We start from the raw sequence: 16,190 nt of genomic DNA on the forward strand, positions 1-16,190 counted from the left end.
AAGGATATATTTTAATTATCTATTTTTCATAAAGGATACAAGAGTTTCTTGTGAATCAATATGTTTTTTTTCTTCAAATTTTTGATGTTTGATCCCAAAAAATCCTAATAACATGCTCAAAAGAGTTTGTTAGGTGATATATACATGTTTGTGTATGTTATCGGCATTCCATTGGCAACATCTTCATTGCTAAGAAATTAATGGACTACCAATTGGCATAACCCATACACTCAAGAAGGTCAAATCCGAACAATGAGTATATAAATATTTTTTCAGTATTATGTGAGAGTAGAATCGGAAATAAAATTATCAGGGATAGTCCCAATAATAACATATCAATATATAAAAAAAACAATAAAAAAAAGAAATTTCATATGTACATAAACTCTTTTGTTGCATCAGAAGCTGACAATAAAGATTGTCTCAACATTTTTATTAGAGTTTTGTACTATTTAGCGTGTTGGGATAACATAAATGCGAAAGTACTAAAAAGAGTTGTTCAAAAAAAAAAAAAGAAGGAAATTTCCTACGTAGCATAAATAATGTAATTATGTCTTTTGTTATAACAGAAGTTGCCAACGGAGGTTGTCTCAGCATTTTTATTAGAGTTTTGTACTATTTATTGTGTTAACGTGGACATGCAAGTGCTAACAAAGAGTTATAAAACAATCAGGTATTTACAATATTTATAATACGATATATATCCACCTTCCCTAATATTGAAGAAAAATATTCATTATTATTTGTAATAAAACGTCTTCACTGCTCACGTATATCTCCCATTATTAATATTAGATGGAAATATTTACTCTACCAAGACTCTTTGTGGGAGAGTTTCTACCACCGTTCAATTATATAAATTTGGATAAAAGTTCATTTAGTCCTTCTATTTTAAGATTAGTGTCTATTTAGTCCCTGTATTTTTTAAAATATCTCGAAACATCCATACTGTTAAAGTATTGATACCCCAACTGTTATTTTTTTATTTCTTTTGGCTTACTTTTACAATATTAACATTTTATAATAATTTTTTTGTCTGGACATTAATAAAAAAATAGTTAAATTACCAATTTAATCTTAAAAAATAAAAAATTATATTAATTTTTTTGCAAGCACCATTTGCAAACTTGATAGTTTGCATACAATTTTTGACAATTAAAAATTAATATAAAATTTTTTATTTTCATTTTTAGGGTTAAGTTGGTAATTTAATTATTTTCTTTTTATTAATGTCCAAACAAAAAAACTATTATAAAAAGATAATATTATAAAAATAAACCAAAAGAAATAAAAAGTATAGTAGGGGTATTAATAATTTAACGGCATGGATGTTTCAATGTATTTTTAAAAATACAGGGACTAAATGGTTACTAATCTTAAAATACATGGATTAAATGTATTTTTACCCTATAAATTAAGAAGAAATGTGAATCTCATCACAAAGACTAGAAATGAAATTTATACCCTCAAATTTTGAAGGTCCAAGTCTTAGGCCAAAAATCGTGTTACATGTTATTCATTAACTGAATAGTTAGATAATGTAGTAAATTGATTTACGTCGGATAACATTATTATTTAAAACTCTAAACGCTAGATCTTCAAGGTGTTTTAAAATTTTGTTCTATATATTATATACCTAATAGAAGTGCTACGTGGACTGCTTGGGTATAAAGTTTTTTTCTTTCCTAATAAGTGGTATTTTCACAAATAAGGATGTAATTTGTCTATTCGTGTCATGTAGCTACCAACACAAACTAAACAATGTGTCAATCTCATACGTGAATATTTGAGAGTCAAGTCAGTCACAGTCAGGGACAAATTTGTAAAAATAGAAAACAGGTGTTTATATTGTGAAAATACACAAAATCAGGGATTCAGATGTAACAACTCCGTTAAATAACTGTCACGAGTCTCCAACTGCCAGTCATTCGAAGAAGAAGAAGACTGATTGGTAAATTTTCAGTTATTTGCTCATTTTCCTCGCAATGGATTCCTCAACTCTTTTCGTCACAGAAGCGAAGGTACTTGTGCATTGTTTTATTCATCGAATTAGAATTAGATTTGGGATTACGGTTTTATTTAATCATTTATCGTATTATCTCCTTTCTGCGCCTCTAGAATGGCGGAACCGGACCGAAGTTCACCTTCTACGTCTTCGAGCGCAGCTGCTGCATCCTCGTCGTCCTCGCCTTTGTATCCGAGCCCTTCACCGGCTCCTGAACGTGATGAAGAGCAAATTCATAATCATAATAATTTTGATCACGAACATCATGCCCATCGATTTGAACGGCCGGAATTGGACCGGCAAAACGTTGGCGTTTCGCATGAAGGAAACTTCACTCGTTCTGATGGTGCATCATGGACCAATGTTAGCGATGATACATGGTCTTTTATCATCGTTGCCCTCACCTTTTGGTTTTTCGGTAAGTAAGATTTCATCTTATCAGAATTCTTTCATCAATTGCAATGGTTCAATTTTGTTTTCCATCGTTAAATTTCATTTGTGTTTGTTACATGTCTAATAGTTGATTTGGCGGCTTATTACTTACGCTGAGTCGAACCAGTAACTCGTTGGGAAGAAAATTACTATTAAAAAAAGAAAAAGAAAAAAAGTCGATCAGCTCTTCATACAAAGAGTTGCACCATTAATGTATTGCTTTTCAAGATTTTATGTCTTTTAGCAATTTTATTTTATGTGTTTCTGCTCTGAATTTTAGCAAAATGTGGTTGAGTGCACCCTTAGAACAATGTCTTATAAGCTTATTGATCTGATTACAATTATTGAATCCACATATTACAGTGTCGATGACTCTTATATTGGGGGTGTATGGTCCGGAAAATTTAACACTTGGTCCTAAGTCGTCCATTCTCCTACAGCCTAGCCCCTTCTTTGTGCAGAAAGTGAAGGTGAGCTGCTTCTTTGTAGACCTTTTATTTCTGATTGTTTTCAGAGGTTAATTGGTGATCTCGGGTGGGTTTGTTTTAGGTGCAAGAGATATATGAGCTAAAGCCAGGACCAAAGTTATATGCGTTTTACAATTCTCCACCTTTAGATACTGTATCTACGTGGTCTGAAAAAATTATTGTCTCTGTTCCAGCTGATTCTCACCAGGCATGTTCAAACATTGATAGTTTCGCTTCAGAATTCTTCTTTTAGTTTGCACTTGAACTTTTAGATGTAGTTGTTTGTGAGATTGATTTGTTCCTTTCTTCTTCTCTAGGAGTGGATTATTTACTTAAATAAGGGGTCTCAAATAAACATTTCATACAGTGTAAAGTCCCCTGGCTCCTCTGTTTTTCTCATAATTGCTCAAGGTATGCTTTAATGGATCTAGTGAAATTTGAATTACTTTTCATGAAATAGAGAACCATGAATGACAAATGTTTTCAACAAATTTCTTGATTTTATATCTGTGCCCATTATATGAAACTGCTAACAGTTCTAATTCTTTATTTCCTTGAATATGCTGATAAAGTTTCTGGATTTTATCTCACATTGCAGGGAATGAAGGCCTTCGTCAATGGCTTTTCGACCCAACATTTCCCAACACCACGTTATCTTGGAATGTTATTCAGGGTGAGATAAGTGTGACAAGCATGTATATAGTATTTGTATAAATTCTTTCTTCTGATGTTGCTTTTTTCCTTCACAGGAAGTGGTGTGATCCATCAACACATATTCACTTCTTCAAGTTACTATGTCGGATTGGGTAACTTGAACTCGGAGGAAGTGGAGGTAAAATACCCCTAGTAATTGAAACTAAGGTTCACAAAATAATTCAGTGTAAAGGGCCCCAAATTCACATAATTAACCTTATGCTGTGAATTGTGAGGCTGTGTATTACTGTATCAAGAATTATATCTCCTACACTGCACCGTGGTGTAAGGATAATTTCAATGCACTGCAATGTTACATTACACTGCGTTGCTAATTACACTATGATGCATTGTTGTGTGATGAAAAATGATGTGCGCTGCTTTGCAGTTCAAGCCTAATTACTTTTTCTAAGGGGCTGTTGCTAAAACAGTCTTGATAGTTAGGTCTATAAATCTGTTGTTACTTCTATTACCACCTTCACAGATGAAAAATCTTTTTAGCGCTTGTCCATTTTGCCCATAAGAAGTGGCATTGATTGTAGGTTGACACTTAAGTAATGTCAATTGTCAGGTTTTATCAAATTTATTTGTACATAATAATTTAAGTTTCTTCCATTGGTTTCTCACGCAAAAATATTTAAGCTTATGATGTTTTCTTCCTCCTGATCTGTTTACAATATTCAGTTGAGTTCATTTTTACTTTGGACAGGTGCAATTAAACCTCAGATTGAGGGCTTTTCTGTATAACACAAGTGATGCTTATTACAAGTGTACTTTCGCTGATGGATTGTGTAGTTTGAGTGTTTTGTTTCCCAATGGAAATGCTATTGTCTTAACCTCTCCTAAAACGGAACAGGTAACCCTATGTAGTTGCTATTGGCTGGCATTGGTACTAATTTTCTTCCATTTTCCCCCTTTTATTATCTATCAACTTATCACATCAACATGTAACCTGAGAAAACTCCTTTCCAAAAAAAAAAAATGAAAAAAAATTTAATAAAATGAATTGAGTCTCTTTCCCAGTTCGGCCTTTATACTTGACTGGAGGTTAATAAAATAACAGTGTTCTCCCCTGTTAGTTTTATCAACTAACTGGTATCTGAACTAAGAGATAATATTTTCCCATTATTTTGTTCAACATTCTTGTAAAGTAAATTTGTAACTTAACAGAAATAGTATATAGTCAACCTCCTCTCTTCATTGACTTTGTCTAATTTCTACTGAATTGTTAGAGAAGATAGAAAGCAGGCAGTGTTAGTGGAGTGTCTCTCTCATTCCACTCGTCCAGCCCTCTTTGGAATGAAAATCATGAAAAACTGAATTAAGCAACAGTGGTAATCAAAGTGGAAACTTATCGGTTCTGATTTGTAAATTTGTGGAAAAAAATTGCAGATTTCCCTGCTGTTTGGGGTGGTAGAACTCAACAATTTTTATTAGGCCATTGACAAAGATTTTTTGTTATTGAACCTTTATTAAAAAAAAAGGCTATGATATTCAATCTCAGTTTGGAACATGAAATCAATATTAAAACTGAGAAAAAAGAAAGAATTCAGTAACAGAAGGAAGAGCTCTAGACTAAGTTGATTTTGTTTAATAAACCTTAAGGTTCTTGGGACTATTCTAAACCTCATGGAAGATTGTGGTGTTACTTGACTTTTCAAGTTATAGATTGAGTTCATTAATAAAGGATCAGTATGTAATTATGTGCTTGAAGGTTGGTTCCTTACTTCTAGACTCATCCTAAATTGATAAAAATATATACTCACCATCCTCTTGATATCAGTTATACTTGATCCTGTATCTATAGTGTTTGCATTCATATTGGTGTTTTGAATGCTGCAGGATACAAGCAATGACAATTGGCAAGTTAGAGTGTCCTATGAACCAAGATGGCTCTCCTATGTTGTTGGTATATGTATATTTATTCCTCTTTTTCTTCTAGTAGCCTATCATTCTATAAAACATTTTTACCATTTCTTACTTGTGTAGGTGGTATGACAATGATCATGCTTGCGGCCTTCAATTTCTTAAACAAGTTCCTGTGTGAACGTGAAGGTGGAATAGGATTTCAGCATGGGGATGTGGAATCTGCAAGAGCCCCTCTGCTTTCGCATAAAGATGATGATCTCTCTAGTTGGGGTTCATCTTATGATTCAATTTCAACTGATGAGGGGAATCTTGAAGAATTTTTGACAGCATCTTCCCTTGAAGGGAAGTCATTAAGAGATGGTGAAGACAGTAATAATACCCGGCGTCTTTGTGCAATTTGCTTTGATGCTCCAAGGGACTGCTTCTTCCTTCCATGTGGGCATTGTGTGGCTTGTTTTAAATGTGGAACAAGGTATATGCTCTCGGACCTCATATCTGCATCAAACTTATTTTTCGTAATCCATGGACATGCATCCACTCTAATCACTAGTTGGCATGTTACTTTCAGCACATCTGAATAAATGATGTAGTGTAAACACACATGTTTACATTATACTCTCGGATTTCTGGCATGTATGGGCTGCCAAGACAGGCTTTCAATTATTTTCCAATGAACTGCAATATCAGAATGTCACACTGATACTTTTGTTGATGTCAAGATATTGCATGGTTATAATATTTTTATAAAGTTGTATGCTGATTGCATACTCTCCAATTGGCCTGAACTAAATTTGGTTTTGAGTAATCTTAACCTGACATCTCTTGTAGATTCACGACTCTATGGTCCCTCTGAAAGTTCAAAGGTTGTTGAACTTCCACCCATTAAAAATTTAATAGTTTTCTTTCTGATTTTGGAAAATATAAATACCGGGACTTAAAACATATCAGCAAATTTATTTAATATTCTTTCATATCTATCAATTGTTATTGAGCATAATAAGCAACTTATTTTTGTCACTTCAGCGACTTTTGTCCTGGAGACATAAGGGACAGCCATGGTACCTGTCTTAATCTAAGAGAAGAATGCAATGTCATATCATACTCATCGTATGCCACACTGTGTTCTCTGCAGGATTGCAGAGGTTGCTGGTACTTGCCCCGTTTGTCGAAGGAAAATGAAGAAGGTAAGGAAGATATTTACAGTGTGAGGAACATGAAGATATTTTACAGTGTTAAGGAACATATGGCTCCGCTCTTTGTTACAACTGGACATTGTTGGCATACAACTCACAATCAGATTTGCGTCTCTACTCTTTTTATACACCGGTGCTTCATGTTGATGAATACACGTCGACGTGAGGTCAGAGATGAAGTTAAAAGCAGCCTTCAAGTGGAATGAGCATGCCGTTTGCTTTTCCAGTTGGCCATCCACTGTATAATACCATTAATTAATTAACGCACTTTTGTGTCTCTATTTTGAAGTTTTCTATGTAATTTTTCTCCCCGGCTTTAAAATTTAGCTTATTTTGGGTTTTTTTTCCCACCCGCATGTTGTCATTTGTTTATTTATCATATTATTAAAAAATCTCGGGAAATTTACAGTAATAACCAAAAAATTTTTACTTTTTTTCATCTTAACCCCCCACAAATATTTCTATCAACATTAGCCATAAAACAACATTTGAAACCAAAATACCCCTCCCTCATCTCTCCCCCAACACTCCCTTTCACTCATCTCTCCCAAACCGATCCAACTCCCATCATCGGCGGCGACATCAACCCTCGTCGGCGACGGCTCCATCTCTCACCGGCATCTGATCTACGATCTGCAACCTTCAACAAAACCTAGGTTAGTTATTTTTCTTATTTTTCTTATTTTTATTAATTTAAAATGAGATTTTAGAATAATAATAGTTATAGCTTGAGAATAATAGTGGTGGTGATGATGTTTGTGATGGTTGGTGGTGTTTGGGAGTATTGTTTTCGATTTTGGAGTAATTGCGCTTAATTTTGGGGGTGGGGAGGGAGGGGGGCAGGGCGCGCGCGCGCCCATGCGCGGCTTGCTGTCGCACCAAAAATTAGAGTTTTTTTTTTTAACGAGTCAATTTTTTTTTTCTGTAAATGTAATGTAATAATTTTATAAATATTACATATACATGGCGAAATCAGAATCACCGGATATTGAAGTAGGCAAGATGTATTTTCGTTATGCTGATCACTTTCCTAGTCGAATTTCAAGCATGTGTATGTTATCTTCGGTCGTAAAAGCCATCGAGGAAAAATTAACAAAGCGGCAGTTGACTATGTTCAAAAATGATATATTTGGGCATTTTTTGGAGTGTCGAAGTTTTCCATTTAGTGGGGTAATTTTGCACAATCTTTTACTGCGGCAATTGGCCCATGAAGAAGATAGCCGTGAGGATCAATTATGGTTTCAAATTAGTAAGCATTTGATTCGCTTGTCAATTGTCGAATGGTGCTTGGTTACTGGACTTTCATTTGGTGTTGATACCAATCAAGAAAATGATGAAATGGAGCAGAGGCTACGGAATACGTATTTTGGTGGGGTGTATCGTAAGATTAATGTGAAGCAATTCGATGCAGTATTTAAGGAGTTGAAATTCGAGGAAATGGACGATATGGACGCATTAAAGATTGCGCTGTTTTATTTTGCGGACAGAGTACTAAATGCAAGAAAAAATCACTGTCAAATTAATTTCGATTGGCTTGACCAAGTTGATGATATCCAGTACTTCCGAAAGCATCCATGGGGTTTATTGTCGTGGGAAATGATTTACGAGAGTCTTGACAATGCACTGTTCCAGAAAGACGAGAAATTTAAGAAGACTCGGTTGAAAAATCCAGATCATAATATTGAAAAATACAATCTTTACGGCTTTACGTATGGGGTTCAGGTGCTTTTTTTTTTGTTTATTAATAAGTTTTATAGTATTAAATATTTGATAGTTGTTTTATTTGATTTTTCACTTTGGTTGTTGTAGGCTTGGATTTACGAAGCAATCGGAGGGTTGCCATCAACATGGGTCGTCAAAACGAAGAATAAGATTCCCCGCATTCTGCAATAGAAGCCCATGGCGTCTTCGAGAATCAACTATACGGAGGTTTATTCGTTCTTCAACGACGAATCTCGTTTTGTAAGTAATATGTATTACTTATTTTTTTAACTTTACTAAATTTAAGAAATGTATACTTACTTAAAATTTTCAATTGAATTTATGGCAGGGGGACGTTTTACAAACTCTTGAGCCAAATTCAAAGGAGAGTAGCAGAAAATATTGGCTCTCTGTGAAGGATTACTTGCCAAGCATTCCAGACTGGGTTCATAAGGTCGGTATACTCTAAGTACTAAAAATTTGTTAATCGAAATTTTTGACTTTTCATTTACTAATTTTAAATGATACTTTATACAGCACCAACCCTCAATCAACACGATGCCGTCGGTTACAAGGCAATCAGACGAGCATGACGATCATGACGACATACCAAACCCAATACCAGAGCAGCGTCATGACACTTTTGAGGATGAGGTGGGTCATGACACTTTTGAGGATGAGGTGGCTGTTGATGACCACCAGCAGCAAACAGACAACTCTGATGACGCACAGGATTCTGAGGTTATAAATAATATATGATATTTTTCTGAATATAAATGATTATTTTTTTATTGTTATTCTAAATTTATTTTTTCCTTTTGTAATAGTCGAGGACAAAGCAGTTTAATGATTACGTACGACGACGGCTAGATAAGATTGATCGTAACGTGTATGAAATAAAGTCAGAATTAAAAGATTTTAAAGAAACCGTTGTTGGCTTCATCGACACATTTTCTAAGCGTCCAAATAAGGATTCTCCCACTGCACGCTCGTATGCGGTAAGCTAATTTAAATTTAATAATTATGTTCGTTTAACTTTTAATTTGATAGTTATTTAATATGTTCTTTTTGGCGAATGTACAGGCCCCGGATGACTATGGAGTGTATACTGACGTGGGCAATGAAAATTTGTCTACGCCCACGTCATTGTATAGTTTCTACGGGGATGTTAGTGGGGAGAGCGTGCAGGTGTTCACAGAGGTGCCTCCGGGCGTTAGTAAGTTCGGCCGCGCGTACATACCGTCGTATGTTTATAACAGTCCTTACATGATTCCTCCGGTCAGGCGAGGACAGAACGTCCGGCCTTTACCGCGACCCCAAATCATGGACTATACGATTAACATGAGTACGAGTGTGGATGTAAATCCACTGAGAGGATTGGAGGACTCTAGTCTGTTTGTTGAGTTTGATCGATGGTTCACTGGTGATAGCAGAGTCCGCCGGAGAGTCCAGCACCCGCGGTCATTCTTTCAAATAATTTTGAATATATCTTAGATGGGATGGCTAGGCGATGAGGTATTTATATTTTTCTCGTGGTGTATTCTGTTGTGGATTTGTGTATAACATTTATTTTTTAAATCGTAATATTTTTGTTTCTATACAACATATTCACGAGTATCTCCGCTTGATTAGCGAGAAACAACGGCAGTATCCAAATGCCTTACTCCAACGTGTCACACATACTGACACATTTTTTTGGGTAATGTGCCGACAAAACTTATAAATACTATTTAATTTGATTTATAATTATTGCCTTTAAGTGTTTTTCATTTATGCATTTTTTGGTTATCTATGTACTATGTGTTCTTGAATCAGTTATGGAACAACGGGGATTGTGCGGTCGATTCATTAGTATTCGACGACCGCTTGAATAGTTATCTTTGTGGGCGACAGCACACAATGTCCAAATCAATGACAGATGTCGATATGATATGTATTTTATTACATTTCACATGCTCTATAATGAAAATATTCGAGTTGTTGCTTTTTCTTTGTTGTATTTCAATTGCATATATAACGAACATATTTTTTAATTTTTATATGCAGTTACTTATCCCTGTTAACTTGGACGGCGCGCATTGGGTACTAGCACAAGTTGGCTTTCGGAAAAATAAAGTTTGGATTTATGACTCATTACTCACATTTTGCGACGACAAAAGGTACAAGTTGAAATTCAAGCTACTTGAAGTTATATTCCCTCGATGGTTGGAATATGTTGGCTTCTACAATATCCAACCTGAGTTGCGGAGTAAAGACCCGTGGAAAGTTATCGCAGTTAAGAGCGCGCCGCAACAAGAAAGAGGCACTGGCGATTGCGGTGTTTTTGTATTGATGGTTACGATGTATTTAATATTCGGGCTTAGATTGGAGTTTAACGCTAGTCATGTCGTGTACTTTAAAAAGAAGATTGTCGTTGATATATTTAATGATGATATTATATTGTAGACCTATGTAGTAATTTTAATGTTGAAATTTGATTTTTTTTTAATTTGCGCAGTTAAGTTTATATAATTTTAATGCCTCACATTTTGAACTTTAAAATAAAATAAAGTTTTATGAAATATAAGTGTATAATACACAAAAAATAATAACAGTTTTAACCAACGAAACACAAAAACAATAATAGTTTTAACCAACGAATAACACACAAAATACAACTAACTTCGAGTCGACGCAATAGGATTCTTACATCGCTTACGATTATGGCCTAGTTCATGACACCAGCCGCATCTTACAGTCCGCCGGTCAACGTCCTCGCCAGCCGAGGGTATTCTGAGCTCTTTACGACGGGCAATTGGTGGTGCCTCAACTGGTGGGTATACTTGCATCTCCTAAATTTCATCTGGAACTTCCCAATTAGCCACATCACCAACTGGCTCCACTGGTTGTGCATAAGCCATCGCCAACGATTCTGTAGTGTAAAAGTCCGAGCAAAGGTTAATAAAATCCACCCGGTGTGTTAGACACGCCGCAATTGCATGAGCACACACAAGTTGATCAAGCTGAAACACTCAGCAGGAGCAAGTTCTCTTTTGCAAGTCAACCAACCCTTTCTTAAGCCCACCGCCTATAACTTGAAAGCGATGCGGAGACACCGGCCGAACTATCATTCTTTTAGCTATAGTTCTCCTCTCAGTGACTATTTCATCCACCCATGTTATTAGCCGAGTAATCATTGATTCAGCCACAATTTTTCTATCATAAAACCATTGCTGCAATGTTTTCCTAAAGTGATCAACAAGATGAGTAATAGGAAATTTTCGAGGTTCCCTTATGAAAACATTAACACTCTCCACGATGTCGGTGGTAAGAATGCTGTACCTCCTACCTTCAAACTGAGACCTTGCCCAATTACACGTACCGACATTATTTTCTAGGTAATCAGCCGCACCCGAGTGGATCATCCACAACCCTTCAAGTTGTCTCTTAAATTCCTCGTGGGCATATGCTTTTGCTGCATTAATAAAGGTAGGCTCAAATTCATCCCAAAGAGCTTTGGACATTCTAAATTGTGACTTAATGTTACCTTTGACGTGGTAAAAACAAACGCCATGAGTTGTATTGTGAAATACTTTAAGAACGGCTCTCCTTATGGCAATGCATCGATCAGAGATAATTACCAACTCAGGTCTATCACCAATCACTCCGTGTAACTTCATCATAAACTATTCCCAAGCATTATTGTTTTCTGAATCCATGATCCCAATGGCTAACGGATACAATTGATTGTTACCATCAAGACATGTTGCCACGAACATGCTTCCACGATATAGTCCCTTCAGATGAGTACCATCTACAACAATGACAGGCCGAATGTACTGCATAAATCCCTTGATGGAAGATCCGAGTGCTACAAAATAGTACAAGAAATTATCATCTCTATCCTGCTCGAGGTGAGTGACTGTACCCTCATTCGCTGTAGTTAGTACGTGAGAGTATTTAGGGAGCAAGTTGTATGACTCTGCAGGGTTGCCGCGAACTATTTCAAGACCAACTTCTCTCGCCCTATATGCCTGCTGGTATGTTAACTGAACACCGTATTCTTGTTGCATATCTGCTCTTATGTCATTGGGAGTATAAATCCTCTTATCTTGAATATATTTTTCTGCGATAATATGACCGACAACCCGGCTCCTTACTTGATGACGTCCATCAACCAATACCTCATTATGACAAGTGTGTACATTATCAATTCTCTTCACTACCCAAGGAACATTTTGCTCGTTCGAACTTCTAATTGCTCGAATACGCCATTTACATTATTCTGAACAACAGTGAGCCTCGAAACGTGTCGTAGTAGACCGTGCAATCTTGAAATCAAACATATCTCTAAAGGCCACCTTGCGTAGTTGTAATGTAAGCTCATTCTTCTCAGCAAATAGCTTACCCACGCTGATATCATCTGAGTCACAACTGCTAACAAAACTTGGAGCAACCATGTTCGAAGGCAAAATTGGAGCAAGACTTGTAAGGGGGTCAATTCTCCTTCTCGATCAAACCATAGCAGGAATAGGTCTATTGCCTCTGTTATTCACATGAGTATTGTCTTCACACTCATCCTCATGCTGAAACGACGGAACATTTGAAGGACCGGCTCCTCCATCATCACCATCATTATTGAAACGAGTGCCCCGCCTTGTATTATTAGAAGGTTCTGCACAAACATTATCACCCTCTGTCTCATTATGAAAATCATCATTGTCCCGAAAATCATTGTTGTGATACGGAGAATATCGTTGCTCCAACGACGTTGTTATTGGAAATATTGTTGCTCCAACATCCTGTAACGTAACGCCATTATCATCATCGTTGTCATAATTGTCGTGGATTGGAGAGTAATATTGCTGCAACGATATTGTCCTTGGCAACACCTCTTCATCATTATCGGGACCAGACATATTTGCTCTAAACAAAGTTTCTGTATCGACATGTGGCTCAATACCTTCGCTCGGAACTCGAGGTGATGTGGTCACGAATATAGGAATGCATCCAAAATTAGCTACGTCAGATGCCATATGCAACACAACCCTCACCATTTCATCGTCACATATATCCATGGGCATTGTACATATACAATATAATGTGTTACTAGACCTCAAAGTTGTCTTCATTGTGATACTATAGTCATTAGGGTTTATTTGTAACACCTCGTATACTCTTGCCAATAACTGATCAAATAGATAATTTTTTCCAACCAAAAAAGCTCGATTTTTACCATTCACGTACTCCATACGGCCATTCTCTAATGTCTCTCACCAACCATCGTAACACAATTCAAGTACAACTGAATCCATTAAGCCTGAAATTATAAAAAAAATTTATTTGAGTCCTATTAAAATAATACAGTTTTAATGAATCTCCAAGTGGGTGCGACAGGCAACCTGTCGCCCGAAGCTTGGTGCGACAGGCACCTGTCGCACCTTTCTTGGTGCGATAGGTTGCCTGTCGCACCAAGTTTTGCTGCGACAGGCAGCCTGTCGCTAGATTTAGATTCACCCGACTCAGTTCAGTAAGTTCAGAAAATAATTTATACCACTAAGTGACGTCGATTTGTGTTGGATCTGGATAGATTATGATCGGATATCACTTTTACCGTTGTCTTTTGCGGTCGCCGTTGGCTGATGATTCAAGAGTGAAAAGCTGCTTTTGGTTTGGCGATATGGGAGAAACAATGTTGGTTTTGTTCTGTAAAGAAGGGTAATTTGGGAAAAAAGGCTTGTGTTTGGCTAATGTTGATAGAAAAAAGTTGAGAGGGTTAATTACGAAAATAATAAAATATTAATGGTTATTTTCGTAAATTTCCCAAAAATCTCGAGGCTGCGGTCGTTCGACCCCTTGATATTGTTATTTGTTTATATATCATATTCTTAAAAAAACGCAAGACTGCGGTCGTTTGATGCTGGGCAAATAAAGGAAATTTTAACCATAAAATGGCTAAAGAATGAAACAAAATTTCATCACGCGCTCAAATAAAGGCAAACAATAGACACCATCATTGTTATGGTGGGTCAATATTAGTATTAGATTTTTTTTTTAATTATATGATTGCTGGCTTTTCGACAATTATACCTTGAAAGGTTGTAATAGAGAAGTGCTGTTTTTTTTACTAAAATTAATTAAAAATTTCATAATTAAGGGTGTTTAGAATCCAATCCGATCTGTTCAATCTATCTGATCCTCAGAAATCCGATCTGTGGATTGGTTGATTAGATTTGATTGAAAATTTAAAAATCTACAGTCGGTGGATTTGATATGAATTTACTTATGTGAATCCGCAAAAATCTGTGAATCCATGAAAAAATAAAAAATATTTATTTAATAAAAAAATTAAACTTGTAAATATGGCATTATACTTACTAATAAATAAATTAGTTAAAATATAGTTACATTAACACTATATTATGTCTTATATGATAATAATATAAAATAAAAATAATTAAATAAATATATATAGCTTCCTAAGCAGTTAATTTTCATGTACTGATCTAAGCAAATGAGATTGTTTTTGGTATTTTATATTTTGAAGATTTAAATGTATTTTCTAACTTTATTTAAATAATTAATTTATTTAAATCTTATTTAATTTTAAATTTGATTGGTAGTAAAATTATTTTTATATTAATTTTTTTATATAGTCAGTTCTTAGATAGGACATGATTAAAAAATTTTAATCAGTAAACCAATTTGTAAAAGTGATAGATTGAATATAGATTGAGTAAAATTCACATCCAATCCATAAACGCATAGATTAAATTTGAATTAAATTTCACCAATTTATAAATTAAATTAAATTAAAAATTTATAATTCATAAAATTATAGATCGCGTATAAATTGATGTCCAATCTACAAATTCCTTAACACCCTCGAAGGAGTCATGGATGTTTCTCCGATGGCTCATTGGAACAAATATTTAAAGTTAAGTTGGTCAATTTCTGACACCATCAACTAATAAAACTATAAAAGAGTCATCAGGCGGCCCGAGTGAAAAGCAAAGAGAACAAAGATTCCATGACAGGGACGGTGAAAAGACTCATCCCCTCTACCAAAAGAAGCACAATCGCACAAGTAAATAATTTTAGGTAAAGAAAAGGAGAATGAGGAAAACAAGTGGAAGACGCCAACCTTATTTTTTATGTACACAACTTTTATGTGTGGGGGCAAATCAAGATTGCAAACGAGCGGCGCCCTTCACTTCCTCCTTCACAACCTGTGAACTCTACATCATCACCACACTGACCTGCCTTTTAAGACAATACCAGAGATCCATCGTATTTATAATTATTTAAGATGATTTATTAGTTAGCACTAAAAATATAAAAACAGTAAAGCACACCAATTTGCTTGCAACTGAGTGAAAAAAAAAAAAAAAAAAACTAAAAATGGCATATTGCAACATAAACAGAAAAATCACAAAAGAAAGCGCCCACGGACGCTGCACAAATTTCTTGACTTCAACAATGCAAACCGAACGCCAGTGCAACACGAATGGATACCTCACGCTCCACGTAATAAAATATTTTCCCAGCACCAACGATTCGCGTACCCAAAATTTGCGTGGCCCCCAATCAAGCACATCCCCACCGTCCGTGGGCACAGCTAAAATACATGCAAGCAATAAAAAAAAAACAAAAAAAAAAAAAAACAGAGCAATTGTTACTTTAAAAATAATAATAATAATTGGGAGCAACCGGTTTTTGCCACCGGTTGCCCGAATTAAATAATAGTAAATATAATAATATTCAAATATAATAAATAAAGTAATTATTATTTTAATATTAAAGGACACAACAATAAAAAATTATTTTTATAATAATAAAAATCGAGTTTCA

The 16,190-nt window shown here is 35.3% G+C and overlaps 5 protein-coding genes across 11 annotated transcripts; 3 read left to right on the top strand and 2 right to left on the bottom strand.

The window, feature by feature from the left end:
• Window positions 1–1,884: 1,884 nt before the first annotated feature.
• Window positions 1,885–7,009, top strand: LOC102608051 (E3 ubiquitin-protein ligase APD2). 2 transcript variants are annotated; one of them, XM_006480976.4, is made up of 11 exons: window positions 1,885–2,021; window positions 2,119–2,423; window positions 2,801–2,907; window positions 2,987–3,112; window positions 3,222–3,315; window positions 3,503–3,577; window positions 3,654–3,736; window positions 4,307–4,453; window positions 5,440–5,506; window positions 5,587–5,938; window positions 6,599–7,009. In XM_006480976.4, the coding sequence occupies exons 2-11, from the start codon at window positions 2,120–2,122 to the stop codon at window positions 6,672–6,674; spliced, it is 1,431 nt and encodes a 476-aa protein (XP_006481039.1). In that variant the 5' UTR covers window positions 1,885–2,021; window position 2,119; the 3' UTR covers window positions 6,675–7,009. The 2 variants fall into 2 exon arrangements, with proteins under 2 accessions (XP_006481039.1, XP_024956035.1); XM_025100267.2 differs by lacking the exon at window positions 1,885–2,021 and having other exon boundaries at window positions 2,028–2,423; window positions 5,653–5,938.
• A 613-nt stretch (window positions 7,010–7,622) lies between these two features.
• On the top strand, window positions 7,623–8,552 carry LOC127903119 (uncharacterized). Its single transcript, XM_052443785.1, has 2 exons — window positions 7,623–8,381; window positions 8,469–8,552. The coding sequence occupies exons 1-2, from the start codon at window positions 7,623–7,625 to the stop codon at window positions 8,550–8,552; spliced, it is 843 nt and encodes a 280-aa protein (XP_052299745.1).
• LOC112495879 (uncharacterized) lies at window positions 7,796–10,848 on the top strand. 6 transcript variants are annotated; one of them, XR_008055809.1, is made up of 7 exons: window positions 8,473–8,621; window positions 8,710–8,814; window positions 8,898–9,101; window positions 9,188–9,358; window positions 9,444–10,059; window positions 10,176–10,293; window positions 10,407–10,848. XR_008055809.1 is itself a non-coding variant. In XM_052443668.1 (6 exons), exons 1-5 carry the CDS (start codon window positions 8,559–8,561, stop codon window positions 9,852–9,854), a joined length of 954 nt encoding a protein of 317 aa, XP_052299628.1. In that variant the 5' UTR covers window positions 8,473–8,558; the 3' UTR covers window positions 9,855–9,875; window positions 10,407–10,848. The 6 variants fall into 6 exon arrangements, 2 of the variants coding, with proteins under 2 accessions (XP_052299627.1, XP_052299628.1); XR_008055807.1 differs by having other exon boundaries at window positions 9,444–10,293; XR_008055806.1 differs by having other exon boundaries at window positions 10,176–10,848.
• Window positions 10,849–11,371: 523 nt separating this feature from the next.
• On the bottom strand, window positions 11,372–12,019 carry LOC127903120 (uncharacterized). The gene has a single exon (XM_052443787.1). It carries the CDS (start codon window positions 12,017–12,019, stop codon window positions 11,372–11,374), a length of 648 nt encoding a protein of 215 aa, XP_052299747.1.
• Window positions 12,020–12,025: 6 nt separating this feature from the next.
• LOC107177430 (uncharacterized) lies at window positions 12,026–12,799 on the bottom strand. Its single transcript, XM_015531204.2, has 2 exons — window positions 12,663–12,799; window positions 12,026–12,593 (listed from the first exon to the last, which is right to left on the bottom strand). Exons 1-2 carry the CDS (start codon window positions 12,797–12,799, stop codon window positions 12,026–12,028), a joined length of 705 nt encoding a protein of 234 aa, XP_015386690.2.
• Between the last annotated feature and the right edge of the window lie 3,391 nt (window positions 12,800–16,190).

Source organism: Citrus sinensis, chromosome 6 (genome assembly GCF_022201045.2).
Source record: "Citrus sinensis cultivar Valencia sweet orange chromosome 6, DVS_A1.0, whole genome shotgun sequence".
NCBI lineage: Eukaryota > Viridiplantae > Streptophyta > Magnoliopsida > Sapindales > Rutaceae > Citrus > Citrus sinensis.